At 38.6% G+C, this 15,506-nt stretch overlaps 1 protein-coding gene across 2 annotated transcripts; it reads right to left on the minus strand.

The window, feature by feature from the left end:
* Positions 1-609: 609 nt before the first annotated feature.
* On the minus strand, positions 610-14,858 carry LOC149826668 (Chaperone DnaJ-domain superfamily protein). Of its 2 annotated transcripts, XM_090020093.1 has the most exons (6): positions 14,616-14,856; positions 12,683-12,775; positions 1,609-1,639; positions 1,487-1,513; positions 1,291-1,420; positions 610-947 (listed from the first exon to the last, which is right to left on the minus strand). In XM_090020093.1, exons 1-6 carry the CDS (start codon positions 14,679-14,681, stop codon positions 893-895), a joined length of 402 nt encoding a protein of 133 aa, XP_089876219.1. In that variant the 5' UTR covers positions 14,682-14,856; the 3' UTR covers positions 610-892. The 2 variants fall into 2 exon arrangements, with proteins under 2 accessions (XP_089876219.1, XP_089876220.1); XM_090020094.1 differs by lacking the exon at positions 1,487-1,513 and having other exon boundaries at positions 14,616-14,858.
* Positions 14,859-15,506: the final 648 nt, after the last annotated feature.

Consider the following 15,506-nt stretch of genomic DNA (forward strand, 5'->3'; position numbering starts at 1 on the left):
TCAAACAGTTTCATACAGATGACGGAGATTCGAAACACAACGTGCCTCAACGCGCTCCCATCATGTAGAAGGTCCCGACAACACAACAGGCCGGAAAGAACCTCAGTCAGATCATTCACCACAAGGTCAACTACTTGAGCGAAAAGAAGAAATACCTAGTGCAGTAGGAGGAAACATTGAAACCTCCGAGAGAGCCAGCTTTCCGGATGAACAACCACCACCTGACTAAAGTCAGGACTTACCATGAAACAAATGGTACCGAAGACGGTGCATGATTTGAAAGAAAGAGCATCTTCTCTTATGACTTACATGTTAAAGTTGTGTTTAAAGTCTGTTTTGCTTTTGTTGAGTCTAATGTAAGTTGTCCGGTTCAGGTGAAACAATACTCTGAAAGAACAACCCGTATACTTGAACTGTAAGAGGCATAAAGGCTAAATTGTGAATGAATCAAATGTGTTGAACTTTTTTTTGTTCACCCTCACTGTGATTGCAATTCCTCTCCCTCTATTTATAAGCTTCAACAACTGACAAACGAACGATAAGTAAGCTTGCAGTGGTGAGGAAAGACTGTCACACCGCATTTGCCTATTGAAAGAAATAGGCCTGTGATAGAAAGCACCTTGCTGTAAATGCTTTATAGCAGTGGGGCAAATATAAACAAGTGTTGCTCCTCGAAATAAAGATACGTAGACATTGTATAATATACCAACAATTACAAATTCAGTGAAACAATGCCTTGAAAGCAAATCAAAGCCGCAGCTCCATGCAGAATAAGCACCGATTCATGGATCAGAAAACTTAGAAACATTATCAGATGTCAACAGTGTCCAGTGCCATCAAATCTTCACAACACACTTTGTATGGCTTAAGGCAAGACCTTGCCACGCTCATCTCAAGGAAGAAATGGATGCTGCGAGGGAAATGCCTCCCTTTGTTTGCGGTAAGTCCTGCACATAAGTTGTGTGAAAACAAAAGTACATCAAGTCTTATGGGGATAGGCCTCGGCTTCTTTGACAAAGGGTGTTACAGCATCCATGCCCTGCTAGACTCGCATCACATGCCTGTATTTGGACTCCTATGGCATGAAGACAAAAGTGCCACACACTAAGGATTACGCCCAGCCTTCTGACCATACAGAATACATGATACCAATACAAAGGCATGGTTTTGCTCAGTCCAGGTGAACTAGTGATGGTTTCAATCAGTCACTGGACTCATAGCAAAGCAAGGTTCCTTCTGGCAATACAACTTAAGTTGACAGATATGTGAACCAGGGAAGCATGTACTTACTTTGCAGCAATTGCACCACCAAAAGAAACAGTTGCCATCATCAGAACGAGAAATGGTGCTTTGACCAACAGAGGATTGCTTCTGCCACCTGCTTTTGGAACACCAGTTCTCACCACTCGCATGCAAGAGGCTGCATATATACAACAGAATTAAGAAACCATGGCACAGGAAACATGCATAGAGTAAAGGACCAAACCTTGAGCTGGGCATCCAGATCTTTTATCTGTAAAGGACAGGCCAAGCAAGTGTTAGCAGCCAGGGTTTGAATTGGAAGTTATAATAACCAAAATGAGAGTAGGCAAGGCATGAGACTCCTACCATCCAGTAGGCAAGAGTAAGCTTCAGATATCTGCAAATGCACAAAATTCATCATGGACATGAAAATATAAAATATTATCTATAAACGGAATTAAAATTGAAAAAAAAAATGATATAAGGATCACAAAAAATATTACTTAATTGGATTTCTAAATTAAGAAAGAAGAAGAAAAGAAAAGTAAAAGATCAAATTTATCTAAATTCATATTCCAAACTTCCAACTGGTTTTCAGATGAACAGGAGTACTTGGCATCTTGAACAGATCATACAGAGAATGTACGGTCAAAGGTCTACAAACAATTCAATGGCTATTAGGGGCATGCAAATTTGTGCCAGTTTATGTAGTTTTCTGACATGGATGAAAGGATTTATACAGCCTGCAATTCCATGGTATCAGTGTTGGATCCTCATACGGATCCAGTGTGGCCAAATGGGTCTCACATGGAATCAAATGACCCACTTAACTGAGCCATTGAGATATGCACCACCAAGGATAATGGTGGGCCCATTACACATTGGATTCCCAAAATGTTTGGAAATCCAATGGGTTAGTTAGGGCTGGATAACGACTACCTATAGGAGGTTAAATTCTCCAGCCCCTGCCTTTGCAGAACACACTGAAGAGGTCTCGATGTTCATATCGAGGAACCCCCCTAAAGCAGGCCGTTAATCACTTTTAATCACTTCTCACTCCTTTTCTCCTCAAGTCTTCCCAATGCACACCCGGATCCAAGGTCCTACAAGAGCTATGGTTTCAGTGTGTGCAAAGACTCGTTGAAGAGGCTGGACCAGAACATAAAGCCCGTACTGGAGGTATTCAACGTGCCAAAAGAAAAAAAAGTAAGGGATCAATGGTTGCTTCATTGACTGGGTGCAACACAGGTGATGGAGTCAAACTGCCCCAATGCCACGAACCACAACTTCATGCTCTATCTCTTCAAAGACACGTCCCATTACGTCGACCCCGATCTGGGACACTCCTTCCAGGTGATACCAGAGCAGATTTTCTGCTCGGACGACATCTCGGCCTACCCCCTGCCGATGAACGACTTCACTCAGCAGGCCTACGAGAGAAGGTCCGAAAGCCAGATGCTTTGGGTAGCAGAACCCTACAACGGGATAGACGCTGCAGGCGGCACGGGAGAGGCAGCGGAGGCCCAATCGCCTATGGCAGAGTTCGCGGCAGCAGCAGCGGGTCTGACGCCATCCGCAGGCTGCCGAGAAGGAGAACCTTGCAGCGGGAGAGACGATGTAGGTAGTGTATGCGGTACGGGTGGGGCAACGGTTGACTGGGTCGCCTCCCCCATCGCAGTGCCTCCGATCAGCACGAGAGCCGACGAAACCATGAATCCCACCGGCGACTCGTCAACAAGTACCGAGAAAGTAGTCGGGCGGCGTCCCTCACCTGTCACGCCCAGCAATCCCAGCTATTGCAATGAGGGAACTCCTCTCATTGTCAAAGAAACAACGCCGGGATCCTTCCGGGCGGTTGCCGGAACCCTTGGCTGTGGCAGCGACCGCGGAGAAACCTAAAAAAATTGGTGAAACAAAAAGAAAAAAAATAGGTTTTTCTGAAGGGTCGAGAACCCTTCGGGTTCCCCTCTTTTACAAAAAAAAAGGATTTTTTTTTCTCTTCCCCTAAAGGAAGAAAAGAGGGCTCAAATTGGCAAATGTATTCATAGAAGAAGCCGTCCGGGGGCATGGCTGCGGTGGTTGCCTCTAGAAGAAGGAAAGGGAAGGCCATCCAAGCCTGCCTTGCCACCGACCAACAAAAGGGTTTGTCTGAAAACCACGAAGGACGTCAAAGATCGGGACGTCTTCAAGGGGGATGTTAAGGATCGGGAGACCAATGCCATCTTCCAGACGGAAAGCTGTTGGAAACTAGTCATCGGAGTCCTCAGCGCCTTTGCAGTCAGAAGGGCCCCCTCTAGCCTATGCCTTAGGTCTAGCAGGTCCCTCCATATAAGGAGGCTTTGGAGTGACTTGGATTGAGGGTCTCGGCCATTAGGTCACGCCGTTGTGGACCAGTACCTACAGGTTTAGATCGGAGATGGTAGAGAGATTTGACTGCACAAGGGGTCATCGGTCGGCAATTGAACAGATGCGTAAGGGCGGAGAAGATCCCCTTCGTCAGGTGGTCATGCCGGAGGGCGGTGACACTGTCATAGGGTGGAGGAGATCCCCCACGAGGTCGGCGGTTGCCGGATCTTTCGGCAAAGGTGGCGGGTCGTCGCCCCCGTCTTTCCCCTTTTATCTTTTCTGTGTTTTCCCCTTTCTTAAAAAGAGGAAAACCCTAAGAGGAGATAAAACGAAAAGGGTAAAAAAAAATGATAAAGGGATGAGTTGCCCCCTTTCCTCTCTCTCGTAAAATGAGAGAAACCCTAATCAGGCTCTCTTACGAAGGGTTATTTTTTTATTTTATGGATCGACCCCTCGTCTTTCTAATTTATTCAGAGGGTCATTTACAAAACAGATCCTTCTTTTTATGGGTAATTCCAAAAACAGGTTGTTCTCTAGATATTATCCGAGACAAGGTTGTTGTGCCCTTTTTTTTCAGAATAACCTTAATTTTTGTAAAATTACTGAAAACCACTTGAGTTTTCTGTTTTAACTCAGAAAGTTTCAAAGTTTTATTTTAATATTCTTATTTTTTGTTGTTAACCAGAAATGTTTTTGACTTTTCTGATTTTGCAGAAAAGTGATTCTGGTTAGCGGAATACCTCAGACAGGTTTGGATCTGAATTGGGTCAAGCTATTCAGGTAGCTTCTTACAGACCTTGGTTGGATCCGGTAAAATTTCTAAACCAGTTATGATTTGGTTTATATCTCTACTTTGATATTTTTTGGATTCAGAAATATTGTGTCTGCATATGTTTTATTATATGCATTAATATTATGTTTATGTTAATATCTGAATCTAGTATGGTTGATCCAATTTTTTTATATAGATCAAGTTCAAATGTAAGATCTATTAAATATAATTTTGGGTCTAGATTGGACTCTGATCCATTTAAGAGTGGATCGGATCAGTATTAGATCAGATACTTGGGTCTGGTATGGTGGCATAGTCCTAGCTTGATCCAGTAAAGCATATTAGATTTGGTTGAACATATACAAATCGGGATAGATCAAATTAATTAAGTATAGATTCAGTTGAATTAGTTTTGGATCTAGACAATGTTATTAAATCTTGCTAAACTTGAGAGGATCTATTGTTGGGTTCGGATGCCCGGATATGGGATATGGATCTAGTTTGATCCAGATTGGATCTGATTGAGTGATATGCCAGGATATGAGATATGGATCTAGATTTGATACAAGTTTTATGTTGAATCTGGATAGTATTAGGCTAGATATTTGGATCTAATAATGATTTTGTATGGATCCGGGTTTGACATGGTTAGATCCAGATAAGTAGAATGTTGGATGCATAATATGGATCCATTTGCATTTGAAATATATGGTTTTGGATATAGATTTAGATTATGGTCAAATCCTGAGTGGTCCATGGTTTTTATTTAAGCTTGTATAGATCTATTTTAATATGGATTATGTTGGACTTGATAGATAACATCTCAAGTCGGATTTGAGAATGGACTCCTACAAATCCAATAAATTTGGATATATATGAATCTGATAAAGGATTTGGATTTAAATGTTCAAACTTGTGGTTTGATTAAAACCTTGGAATTGACTTATCATATTTGACATATCCAAATAATATAATGGATCTGGTGCATATGCAAATTGGATTTGGGTATGAGATTTATGACTTACTTCATGATGAAAAAACAACCTAGTTTGCGAATAACCTCATGATAGGGATGTTAAAATATATGTAATATATATATTTATATATATATATATATAAATATATTTATCATTCACTACCCGATAAGGGGTAGTTCTGTAAACTCGCCCAATAGGGGCATTTTAGACTTTTTCCTTTTCTTCCTTTTTCCTTTTTCTTTTTCTATTTTTTTCTTATTTCTTTTTTGTCTTTTTTGTTCCTTTTTGTGCATTTAATGCACAGCCATTGGGGGGGCCAACAAAGAGTCGTTGGGCTCCCAATGGTCCCTCTCTCTTGCTTTTCTCTAACTCTCCCTCACTCCTCTCTTGCCTATAAATAAGTGGGGTCTCCCCCTTTGTAATGTGTGGCTTCTTCAAGCCCTTTAGTGCCTTTATAAGATTTTATGCTTTCTAGCCATTATTGGCTTTTGTGTATGTCCTCTTTTGGACTTGTTCTTTGATTTCTATGTGTGAATGTCCATTGTAGGACATACATTTCTTTTCCGCATATTTCATTACATGGTATCAAAGCCTTGGTTGTGCTCTTGATTCATATAGCTAGTTGTCTAGTTTTATCTCTCTCTTTGTTTGTCCTCCATTCTTGATTATATAATGGAAGGAGAACAAAAGATTGATCTCTCCTTCAAGCTTAATGGTACTAATTACATGATGTGGGCCGCCGCCATGGAGAACAACCTCAAAGGTAAAAAGCTTTGGGGATATGTTATGGGCACCATTAGGGAACCTCAACTTCAACTTACGAAAATAGATGGTGATCAAGAAAAAGCTCTAGAAGGAAATGCTCGCATGAAGGCTATTGAAGATCACCAATCCAAGGTAGAAGATTGGGAAAGTAAGCATGCAAAAATTCTTGCATGGTTCATGAACAACGTGGAGCGAAAGATTTGCGCCAACATTGCTAAATTCCGCCTAGCAAATGAAGCATGGTTCTTTATGAAAGGTATGCATACCCAAAAAGACCTTGCTCGTCAATTCTTTATCCAAGAAAAAATCCGTACCATTAAGCAAGGTGAAATAAGTGTAAGAGATTACTATAGCACTCTTGGACCTTTATGGGATGAGCTATCCCTTCTTGAACCCAAATGGGTATCAAGTGAAGATGTGAAAATGCGAAGAGAACAAATGAAGAAAGAACACTTTTTCCAATTTTTACATGGGCTTAGGCCCGAATATGAACAAGTTAGGTCCTCCCTCCTTCATAGATCAAAGCCGCTTTCATTGGAAGATGCCATAGCCGAAATATGCCAAGAAGAAGCGCGTCTTGGCATGATTAAAGGAGGAGATGAAGTTCTTGCCGTGTCTAAACCCGACAATCATATGAAAGCATATAAGCCTCCACACTTTGGGAGGCAAAATAACTATAATGGCAATTATAGGAAAGCCATTTGCCATCATTGTCAAGAACCGGGTCATATAAGACCTAATTGTCCAAAGATAAATGAACCTCCAAAAGGTAAAGTTGCTATTATTGAAGAAATCCCACAAAAGAAGGAGGAGCCAATGAAAGGGAAAGAGTTCTTCCCCCTTGCTCAACTATCCGAAGCACTTCAAATTCTACTCAAATCGCCGTCAACTTCGGGAGACGCCATTGCCTCTTCTTCTCCTTCAGGTACGCCTTCTTGGATTCTTGATTCTGGAGCATCTTTTCATATGACCCCTATTGAAAATGGACTATCCAATGTATGTAGCAACTCCAAAAATTCTTTTGTTTCCACCGCCGATGGTACCTCTTTACAAGTTAAAAGTTTTGGAACCTTAGATTTTTCAAAAGATTTTTTTGTGCCAAATGTAAGAGTAGTACCTCAACTTAATTTAAATCTTTTATCTGTCTCTCAAATATGTGATCATGGATGTGAAATCTCCTTCTCAACCAAGGATTGCTCTATACAGGATCTCCAGTCCGGGAAGCGGATTGGGCAAGGCCATAGGAGGGGAGATCTCTACTACATGACCAATTTGAAACTTCCCACTAACTCATTTTGTAATCATGTCCAAGATAAAAATATAGAAACTTGGCATCAAAGACTTGGACATCCAAGCTTCTAAAAAATGTACTCCTTTCCTTTTAGAAAGAAATTTTGTAATGAGAAACATTTTGTTTGCAAGAGTTGTATTTTTGGAAAAATGAAATCCACCCCCTTTCCAAAGAGAACATTTGTGTCAAAAAGACCCTTTGAATTAGTTCATTCGGATGTTTGGGGTCCTTCTCCGGTCATATCAAAAGGAGGATACTCATATTATGTTACTTTCATTGATGATTTCACTCGATATGTGTGGATCTATTTTCTCAATCTAAAATCCGAAGTTTTTAACTTCTTTAAAAAATTTCATATGATTGTCAAAAATCAATTTTCAACTAATATCTCCATTTTTCGATCCGATTCCGGTGGAGAATATCTATCAAATGAATTTCAAGAATATTTGGAAACCAATGGAATTTGTCATCAAAGGTCATGTCCTAGGACTCCCCAACAAAACGGTCTAGCCGAAAGAAAGCATAGACACATTTTGGAAACCACTAGGACTCTTCTCATTTCCAAAGAAATTCCAAAATGCTATTGGGCCGAAGCCGCCTTAACCTCCACTTATTTGATAAATAAAATAATATCCTCATCCCTACAAAATATATCTCCATATGAAAAACTTTTTGAAAGAACACCCGATTTTAATAGATTAAGAATTTTTGGGTGTAAGTGTTTTGTCCTTACACATAAAAGAGATAAGTTATCTCCCAAAGCTATCGAATGTGTGTTCTTAGGATACGGAGAAAATCAAAAAGGTTTTAGGTGCTTCGATCCCAAAAGGAACAAACTATATGTATCCAAAGATGTTACCTTTTTAGAAAATGAGAACGGCTTTGAGAAAAATAAAGATATTGATGAAAGCGAATATGCTTTCTTATTTGATCTTCTCTCTCAAGAAGATGTGACTCCTCACGTAGAGGATGTTCCTAATGATTTAGAGGATACTCCTCTTAGTAATGTTGAAAATGGAAGTAATGATGTTGAAAATAGGTCAATTCAAACCTATGCTAGGCGTGGTCAAGAAACTCCCATAAGCGCTTTAGAAAAATATTCTCAAAGTTCCAACATAGAAGAAACCCCTTTAAGGAGATCTAGCCGAATCTCCAATCCTCCTAATAGGTTTGTTTCCTATGAATCCCTAACACCTAAATATAAGGCATGCCTAATTGCATTACACTCTTATCATGAACCATCACACTATAATGAAGCCAAAAACATTCCTCAATGGGTTGAAGCCATGAAACTAGAACTTAGTGCCCTTGAAAAGGCTAAAACTTGGGAAATAACTTCATTACCCACTGGAAAGAAGTCTATTGGATGTAGATGGGTCTTCAAAATTAAAACTAAAAGTGATGGGCCATTAGAACGTTATAAAGCTAGGTTGGTAGCCAAAGGATATGCTCAAGAGTACGGAATAGACTATGAAGAAACCTTCGCTCCTGTAGCTAGAATGACTAGTGTTAGGACTCTTATTGCGGTTGCATCCGTTAAAAAATGGCCTATCTATCAATTGGATGTTAAGAACGCATTTCTTAATGGCGAACTAAGTGAAGAGGTCTATATGGATCCTCCACCAGGAGTATCTATTGGTGAAAACAAAATTCTTAAACTAAAAAAGGCACTATATGGGTTAAAACAAGCTCCGAAAGCTTGGCATGACAGATTTAACAATGTAATGACTAGCTTAAATTTTCGTTCATGTTATACTGACACTGCGTTATTTGTGAAAAGTGCAGGGTCCTCTGTAGTTATTCTACTACTATATGTTGATGATATGATGAGCAAGGAATCCATGATATTAAGAAAATTTTAAAAGAAAATTTTGACATGTCTGACCTTGGTTTCTTAAGATATTTTCTAGGTATTGAAGTTGCATATTCACCCCGAGGGTATATTCTCTCTCAGATAAAACTTGCTGCTGACATTTGTGCCAAGTCTGGAATTTCGGATGATAAAAAGACAGAAACCCCTGAGGTTATCAATGCAAAGCTAAGGCTGGAAGATGGGACACTTCTTGAGAATCCTACTCCCTACCGTCAACTCGTTGGGTCTCTGACATACTTATCCATCACTCGGCCAGACATAGCTCATGCAGTTCACTCCGTCAGTCAGTTTCAACATGCACCTACAACTGTGCACATGAGTGCAGTCTTAAGAATTGTCAGATATATTAAAAACACCATAACTAAGGGAGTTTTTCTTTCCTCTTCATCATCCCTTGATTTAATTGCTTATACAGATGCTGATTGGGGAGGAAATCCCAATGATAGAGTCTCAACCACTGGTTTTTGTGTTTTCTTAGGTGACTATGATTTCTTAGAGATGCAAAAAGCAACATAAAGTATCATTGTCCTCAACTGAAGCGGAATATCGTGCAATGGCCACTACAACCATGGAGCTTGTGTGGCTTAGAAGTCTCCTCTGTGATATGGGCATCGTCATCTCAATTCCTTCGAAGATGTGTTGCGATAACAAGAGTGTTATCTATATTGCAAGCAACCACACCTTCCATGAGCGTACTAAACACATTGAGATGGATTGCCACTATGTTCGAGATGAATACCTAAAAGGAACCATAGCACTGCCCTACATCACATCCGAGTACCAGTTGGCGGACTTCTTCACCAAAGCTCTTGTTGCTCCTCGTTTCATGTTTCTTCTCAACAAGCTTTTCGTTGTATCCCCGTAAAGCTTGAGGGAGGGTGTTAAAATATATGTAATATATATATTTATATATATATATATATATATTTATCATTCACTACCCGATAAGGGGTAGTTCTGTAAACTCGCCCAATAGGGGCATTTTAAACTTTTTCCTTTTTCTTTTTCTATTTTTTTCTTATTTCTTTTTTGTCTTTTTTGTTCCTTTTTGTGCATTTAATGCACAGCCATTGGGGGCCCCAACAAAGAGTCGTTGGGCCCCCAACGGTCACAATTGTGACCGTTGGGAGCCCAACGACTCCTTGTTGGGACTCCCAATGGTCCCTCTCTCTTGCTTTTCTCTAACTCTCCCTCACTCCTCTCTTGCCTATAAATAAGTGGGGTCTCCCCCTTTGTAATGTGTGGCTTCTTCAAGCCCTTTAGTGCCTTTATAAGATTTTATGCTTTCTAGCCATTATTGGCTTTTGTGTATGTCCTCTTTTGGACTTGTTCTTTGATTTCTATGTGTGAATGTCCATTGTAGAACATACATTTCTTTTCCGCATATTTCATTACAAGGGATACATCGTGAAGGAGAAATCCAACTAGTGTATGTAAAACCACATGATGTCATGGCTTAATGCAAATATTGCTTAAATGCAATGCATTGAAATAGTGAGAGCTGAATTATAATTTTACATACAAGTGAAGATATTTATTTGTATATAATGATAAATAATTATTATAAATGCTCCCTATGGTACGCTTGTATAAATGCATGAAGCGATATTTTGTTTTCATGCATGAAATGTTAAATGGTGTTGGTCAGTCATATTTATGACTATTTGGATCCAGATATACTGATCTGAAATGATCAGGTGGTGATTACCATATGACAATGCACATGAAAAGTGAGATTATAAGCTATGGTAAAAATTTGAAAAGTGAAAGTATTTGCTATATTTGACAAATAATGAATTTATGAAATAATAAATTTCATAGTACTCAACTAGTGTGCATGCTTATGATATAGTCATGGAAGAGCCACAGAACCCCATGACTATGTGAGACCCACATTATGATGTATTTATTTTGATCTATGGACCACATGACTTAGTATGCAGTGAATGATGAATACTTGAAATTTATGACATGATGGAAAAATAACCTAGTTTGTAAATAGCCTCATGATAGGGATATATCATAAAGGAGAAATCCAACTAGCGTATGTAAAACCTCATAATGTTATGAGTGCAATAAATAATGCACTGGTTATGATACAATATGAGTGTTCACCCCATATAGCCAAGTGGGAGATGTTGGATCCTGGTACAGATCCAGTGTGACTAAATGGGTCTCATATGGAATCCAATGACCCACTTAAGTGAGTCATTGAGATGATGGGCCCATTACACATTGGGAATTCCCAACATGTTTGAGAATCCAATGGGTTAGTTAGGTCTAGTTAACAGCTACCCAAGGGAGGTTAAATTCTCCAGCCCCTGCCTCTACAGAACACACTGAAGAGGTCTCGATGTTCATATCGAAGAACACCCCTGAAGCAGGCCGTTAATCACTTCTCACTCCTCTTCTCCTCAAGGCTTCCCGATGCACACCCCGATCCAAGGTCTTACAATCAGATGATTAGGATTTCACATCAATTTATAGATGCAAAAGAAATGTGCAAATGAATGATCAAAGCATCAGCAGATTCAGTTGATTGCCTATCCACCTTTCCAAAATATTATTTGGGTTCATAAACAATATTAAGAAGGGAAAAAAAAGGAAGAAAAAGAATGTAAAAGTTGAAACAACCCAATACAGCCCTAGACCTTAAAAAGGTTCATGTGACAATCTGAATCCACCACAACAAAGGGAATTTGAAGCATTGATAGTACATAGGCCATTTAACCCCCAAAAATTTAGAAATAGGAAAAGTTGGTATGGAATGGCCTAGGCCCTCTACGAAGCCTTTGTATAAACCAAAAACATAGAAAACTAACATCAGAGCCAAAGTTATGCCCTCAGCAAGCAAGTTGGCCATATTAATGCTGCATTCTCAGCACAGCAATCAACTAGTGCAGCTGAAGATTTTTATTCCATTCTTCCAGGCACCTACTCATTAATTTAGTTGGAAAATCTCTCCCACCCACAGACCCATACAAGCAGGCAGATAGTAATTAATTGCAGGACTAGAGGTTTGTTCTCATCAATCTAGTAATATCCTCCTTCAAGGTCATCTTGCATTCTAAACCGTCAGGCTGTCTAAATGTCCAAACCATGCTGCAGTGTTTTACACTAATTGCAGTTTGTCACTATGCACTCTATTTTTGTTTATCAACAATTAGAGAATACCATTCTCTAGCCAAATAATAGGAATACAGCTATATATATATATAGCACTCCCGATTCACATCTTGAATAGTATTTAAATTTTGTACTACTATCAAATAATGATACCATTTCAAGCAACATAGAAATTGTAAAAGGTTAAAATTCAAAGAAATTCAACCACAAAGCAACCAAATCTAACAATGATGAAAAAGAAATGAGTGTCAAGCATATCAGAATAGCAGAGATAAATTTCAAAAATATACCAATTTGAAGTTGGAATCTGCCTGAGACTTTTGAGATGCTGGAAAACGATCAGGGTGAGTCTCCAGTGCTTTTTGTTTATACGCTGCCTTGACCTGCATTGACAATAATTTAAAGAGGAGGAAGACATAGAATACCAATATATTACTTTTTGCATGGACACCATGCAAACAATAATTTAAAGAGGAGGAAGACATAGAATACCAATATATTACTTTTTGCATGGACACCATGCCTTGAAAGTGCAAAAAGTAAAATTCAAGAATGAATAATGAAGATTTGAGAGACATATTTTGCTAAGCAATGGTGAAAAGCATATCTTCTTTTTTTTACAGGAGAAACATATTGGTGAAAAGCTCTTTATTTAGAGGCGGAACATCCACCTTCATTAATTCATGAGGAAATAATCTCTCTTGGTGGTAAAAAATAAAAGCCTTAACTTAAAGCCAACACAGAATGTAAAAAATAAACATTGATAGTTCCATTTATATCTCTACAAAGCATTCAAATTTCTTAATTGCAATCTAATCATTATTTAAAAACTAATGTAGTCCCTAAATCCTAAATTGTAGATAACTGTAGCTATTAAAAGAAAAAAAATTCATTATAGACTGAGATCTTTGAAGTAAGCGATAGATCATGCAAGACCATATTCAGAGTGCAGACTTTTGTTTCTTAAAAGAAAGTACATCGTTGCAGTGGCATCTGCATGATTAGGTATTCCTCAAACTTACACAAAAATAACTTGAATCAACCAAGACTCCCAAAAGCAAATCAGCAATAACAGAAGATAGTTTTGATGAATCTCAGAATTCTCCTCGAGAAAAAAAATGTTCATAAGCATATGTTGATAATACAAACTCCAGTTCTTAGGCATAATTACCAGAAACATGTTTGCAGCACAAAAGTCACCATCGAAGCCCATAAGCTATTACAAACCCTTCATCTATTTTGTCATTCTTGATGTTATACAGACTAAGAAAGAACATCACAATTAGATAGAAACTTGCAATTCTATATCGGGGGGGGGGGGGGGGGGATAACCATATGTGGGATTTGAATACGGCAATCAAATAAGAATGATCAACTTAACTCATCCAAATAAAGTGTCTGCGTGAGTCGTGTGTGCACACATAACTGACAACATCACATATTGGAATTCAAACTAAGGTAGTTAGGGAGGAAAAGACAATTTTAGAAGGACATCCTTGGAAGCATAGCAACAATGAAATTTAGCAACAAAAATGGATCAGAAAGGGAAAAAAAGTTGAACGATGAGGGGTTAAATCATAGCAATAAAAATGGAAATACTCTTAAAAGGTTATATTAATTTTGATTTCTTGGTGTGCAATTCAAATATTTTCACCGGAAATCAAATATACAAATGCGCCAGAATTCCATATGGAAAAAGAACACAAACTTGCGTTAAATCAATCGTCAAAAAGATATCCATGAAAAGAATAAACCCCTACAAAGAGACATCACCATTTTTTTATTATCATTTTTTTTCTTGAAATTCACAAATAGATACCACCATCAAGTACTCAAAATGATAATTTATACACAAGACAAAGAATTCCTTCATCACCATCAAGAAAACTTGCAAATTCCAGAATTCCCTAAATGTTTCGCCCCAAAATCTACATTACCCAAAGAGGGTTCACTTTCAAATTGTTCAATGAAATCTATAAGAAGAAAAAAGGAGGAAGGCAACAATATTTCTGACCAACTCTCTGTTGGTAGATCAAAATTCTCAGAATTGCAAGGAATTTAGGGTGGTTGGAGACACCCCAATTATTCAGAAATGTGGGATAAGGTGGGTGATAGCGGTTTGTGCTCCACGATGATATTCCAAACTTAATCCAGCTTTATGGATAGGTTGGTGAATCAGAAACACCCATAACTAGGAAAAAGAAGAGATTCTTCTTCTGTTACCTGAGAAAGGGTAGGGTGAGAATTTGGGGGAAAGCCGAGGAGTTGCTTCGCCTCACCGCCATGCATCGGCGCTCACCCCCCCACCACCACCTTCTTCCTCAGGCTGTGAGGTGAAGCAAAACGGAAGAATTTAAGGAGAGAGAAAGAGAGAGACTCTGCTGAGAAGGAGGAGGAAGAGGAGGGGCCTCTCAACTCCTCTCCGGTTAATTTGGGGGTCTGTCTTTGTACTACAAGCTCGTGCATGGACTCCTAGTTTTGTGGGTAGTACAAAGACGCCGACTACGATAAAGTCCTTCTCTACAACTATACTTGCCTCACATGGATTCGAATACGGATACGACAAAGAAAAGGTTCAAGACACGAATATATGATCCTTATAAAAATAGGACAATAGGACAAATATTAACATTTGCCACTACCCTCGTGGGTAAGAACCTTCTAGTGGCAAAAATGTAATATTTTTATTGTTTTCAATTTTTTTAATCTGAGTTTAGTAGAAGCTGACCTATAGATTATGTTTTTCTGATGTATATGTTAGATTTTGTAAGGTTAAAAAAATCAATGGCTTACAATGTAATAAATTTTTAAAAATCAAAAGAACACATTTTTGCATTGAAGAAAACTCCGATCTAAATGTTGTGTCCTACTATTTTGACCATCATGAATTCATCCATAAGGTTTGAATTCCTCAAAACAACCTCTCCTTATGAGTTCCAAGTAGGGTTCCTTACCAACGAGGATAGCAAAATGCTATCCTATGTTTAATATATAAAAATATATTATAAAAACTTCTTTTATAATTGATTGTTTTTTATGCATTTGATCAAGGCATTTAAATGTCCCCTCCCATAATGTTTGTTTTTACGCCATATGTATATAAAAAAACTTAAT

This window comes from Nuphar pumila, chromosome 10, assembly GCF_984573655.1.
Source record: "Nuphar pumila chromosome 10, dmNupPumi1.hap1.1, whole genome shotgun sequence".
NCBI lineage: Eukaryota > Viridiplantae > Streptophyta > Magnoliopsida > Nymphaeales > Nymphaeaceae > Nuphar > Nuphar pumila.

What these genes read in the sequence shown, in the direction of transcription:
- LOC149826668 (XM_090020093.1), bottom strand. Translation starts at nt 14,681, where the DNA reads ATGCATGGCGGTGAGGCGAAGCAACTCCTCGGCTTTCCCCCAAATTCT. An exon ending in CAGATTCCAACTTCAAATTG is followed by an intron (nt 1,640 to 12,682) that starts GTATATTTTTGA and finishes GTGCATTTGCAG; the next exon opens with ATATCTGAAGCTTACTCTTG. An exon ending in GGTGGTGCAATTGCTGCAAA is followed by an intron (nt 948 to 1,290) that starts GTAAGTACATGC and finishes ACTTATGTGCAG; the next exon opens with GACTTACCGCAAACAAAGGG.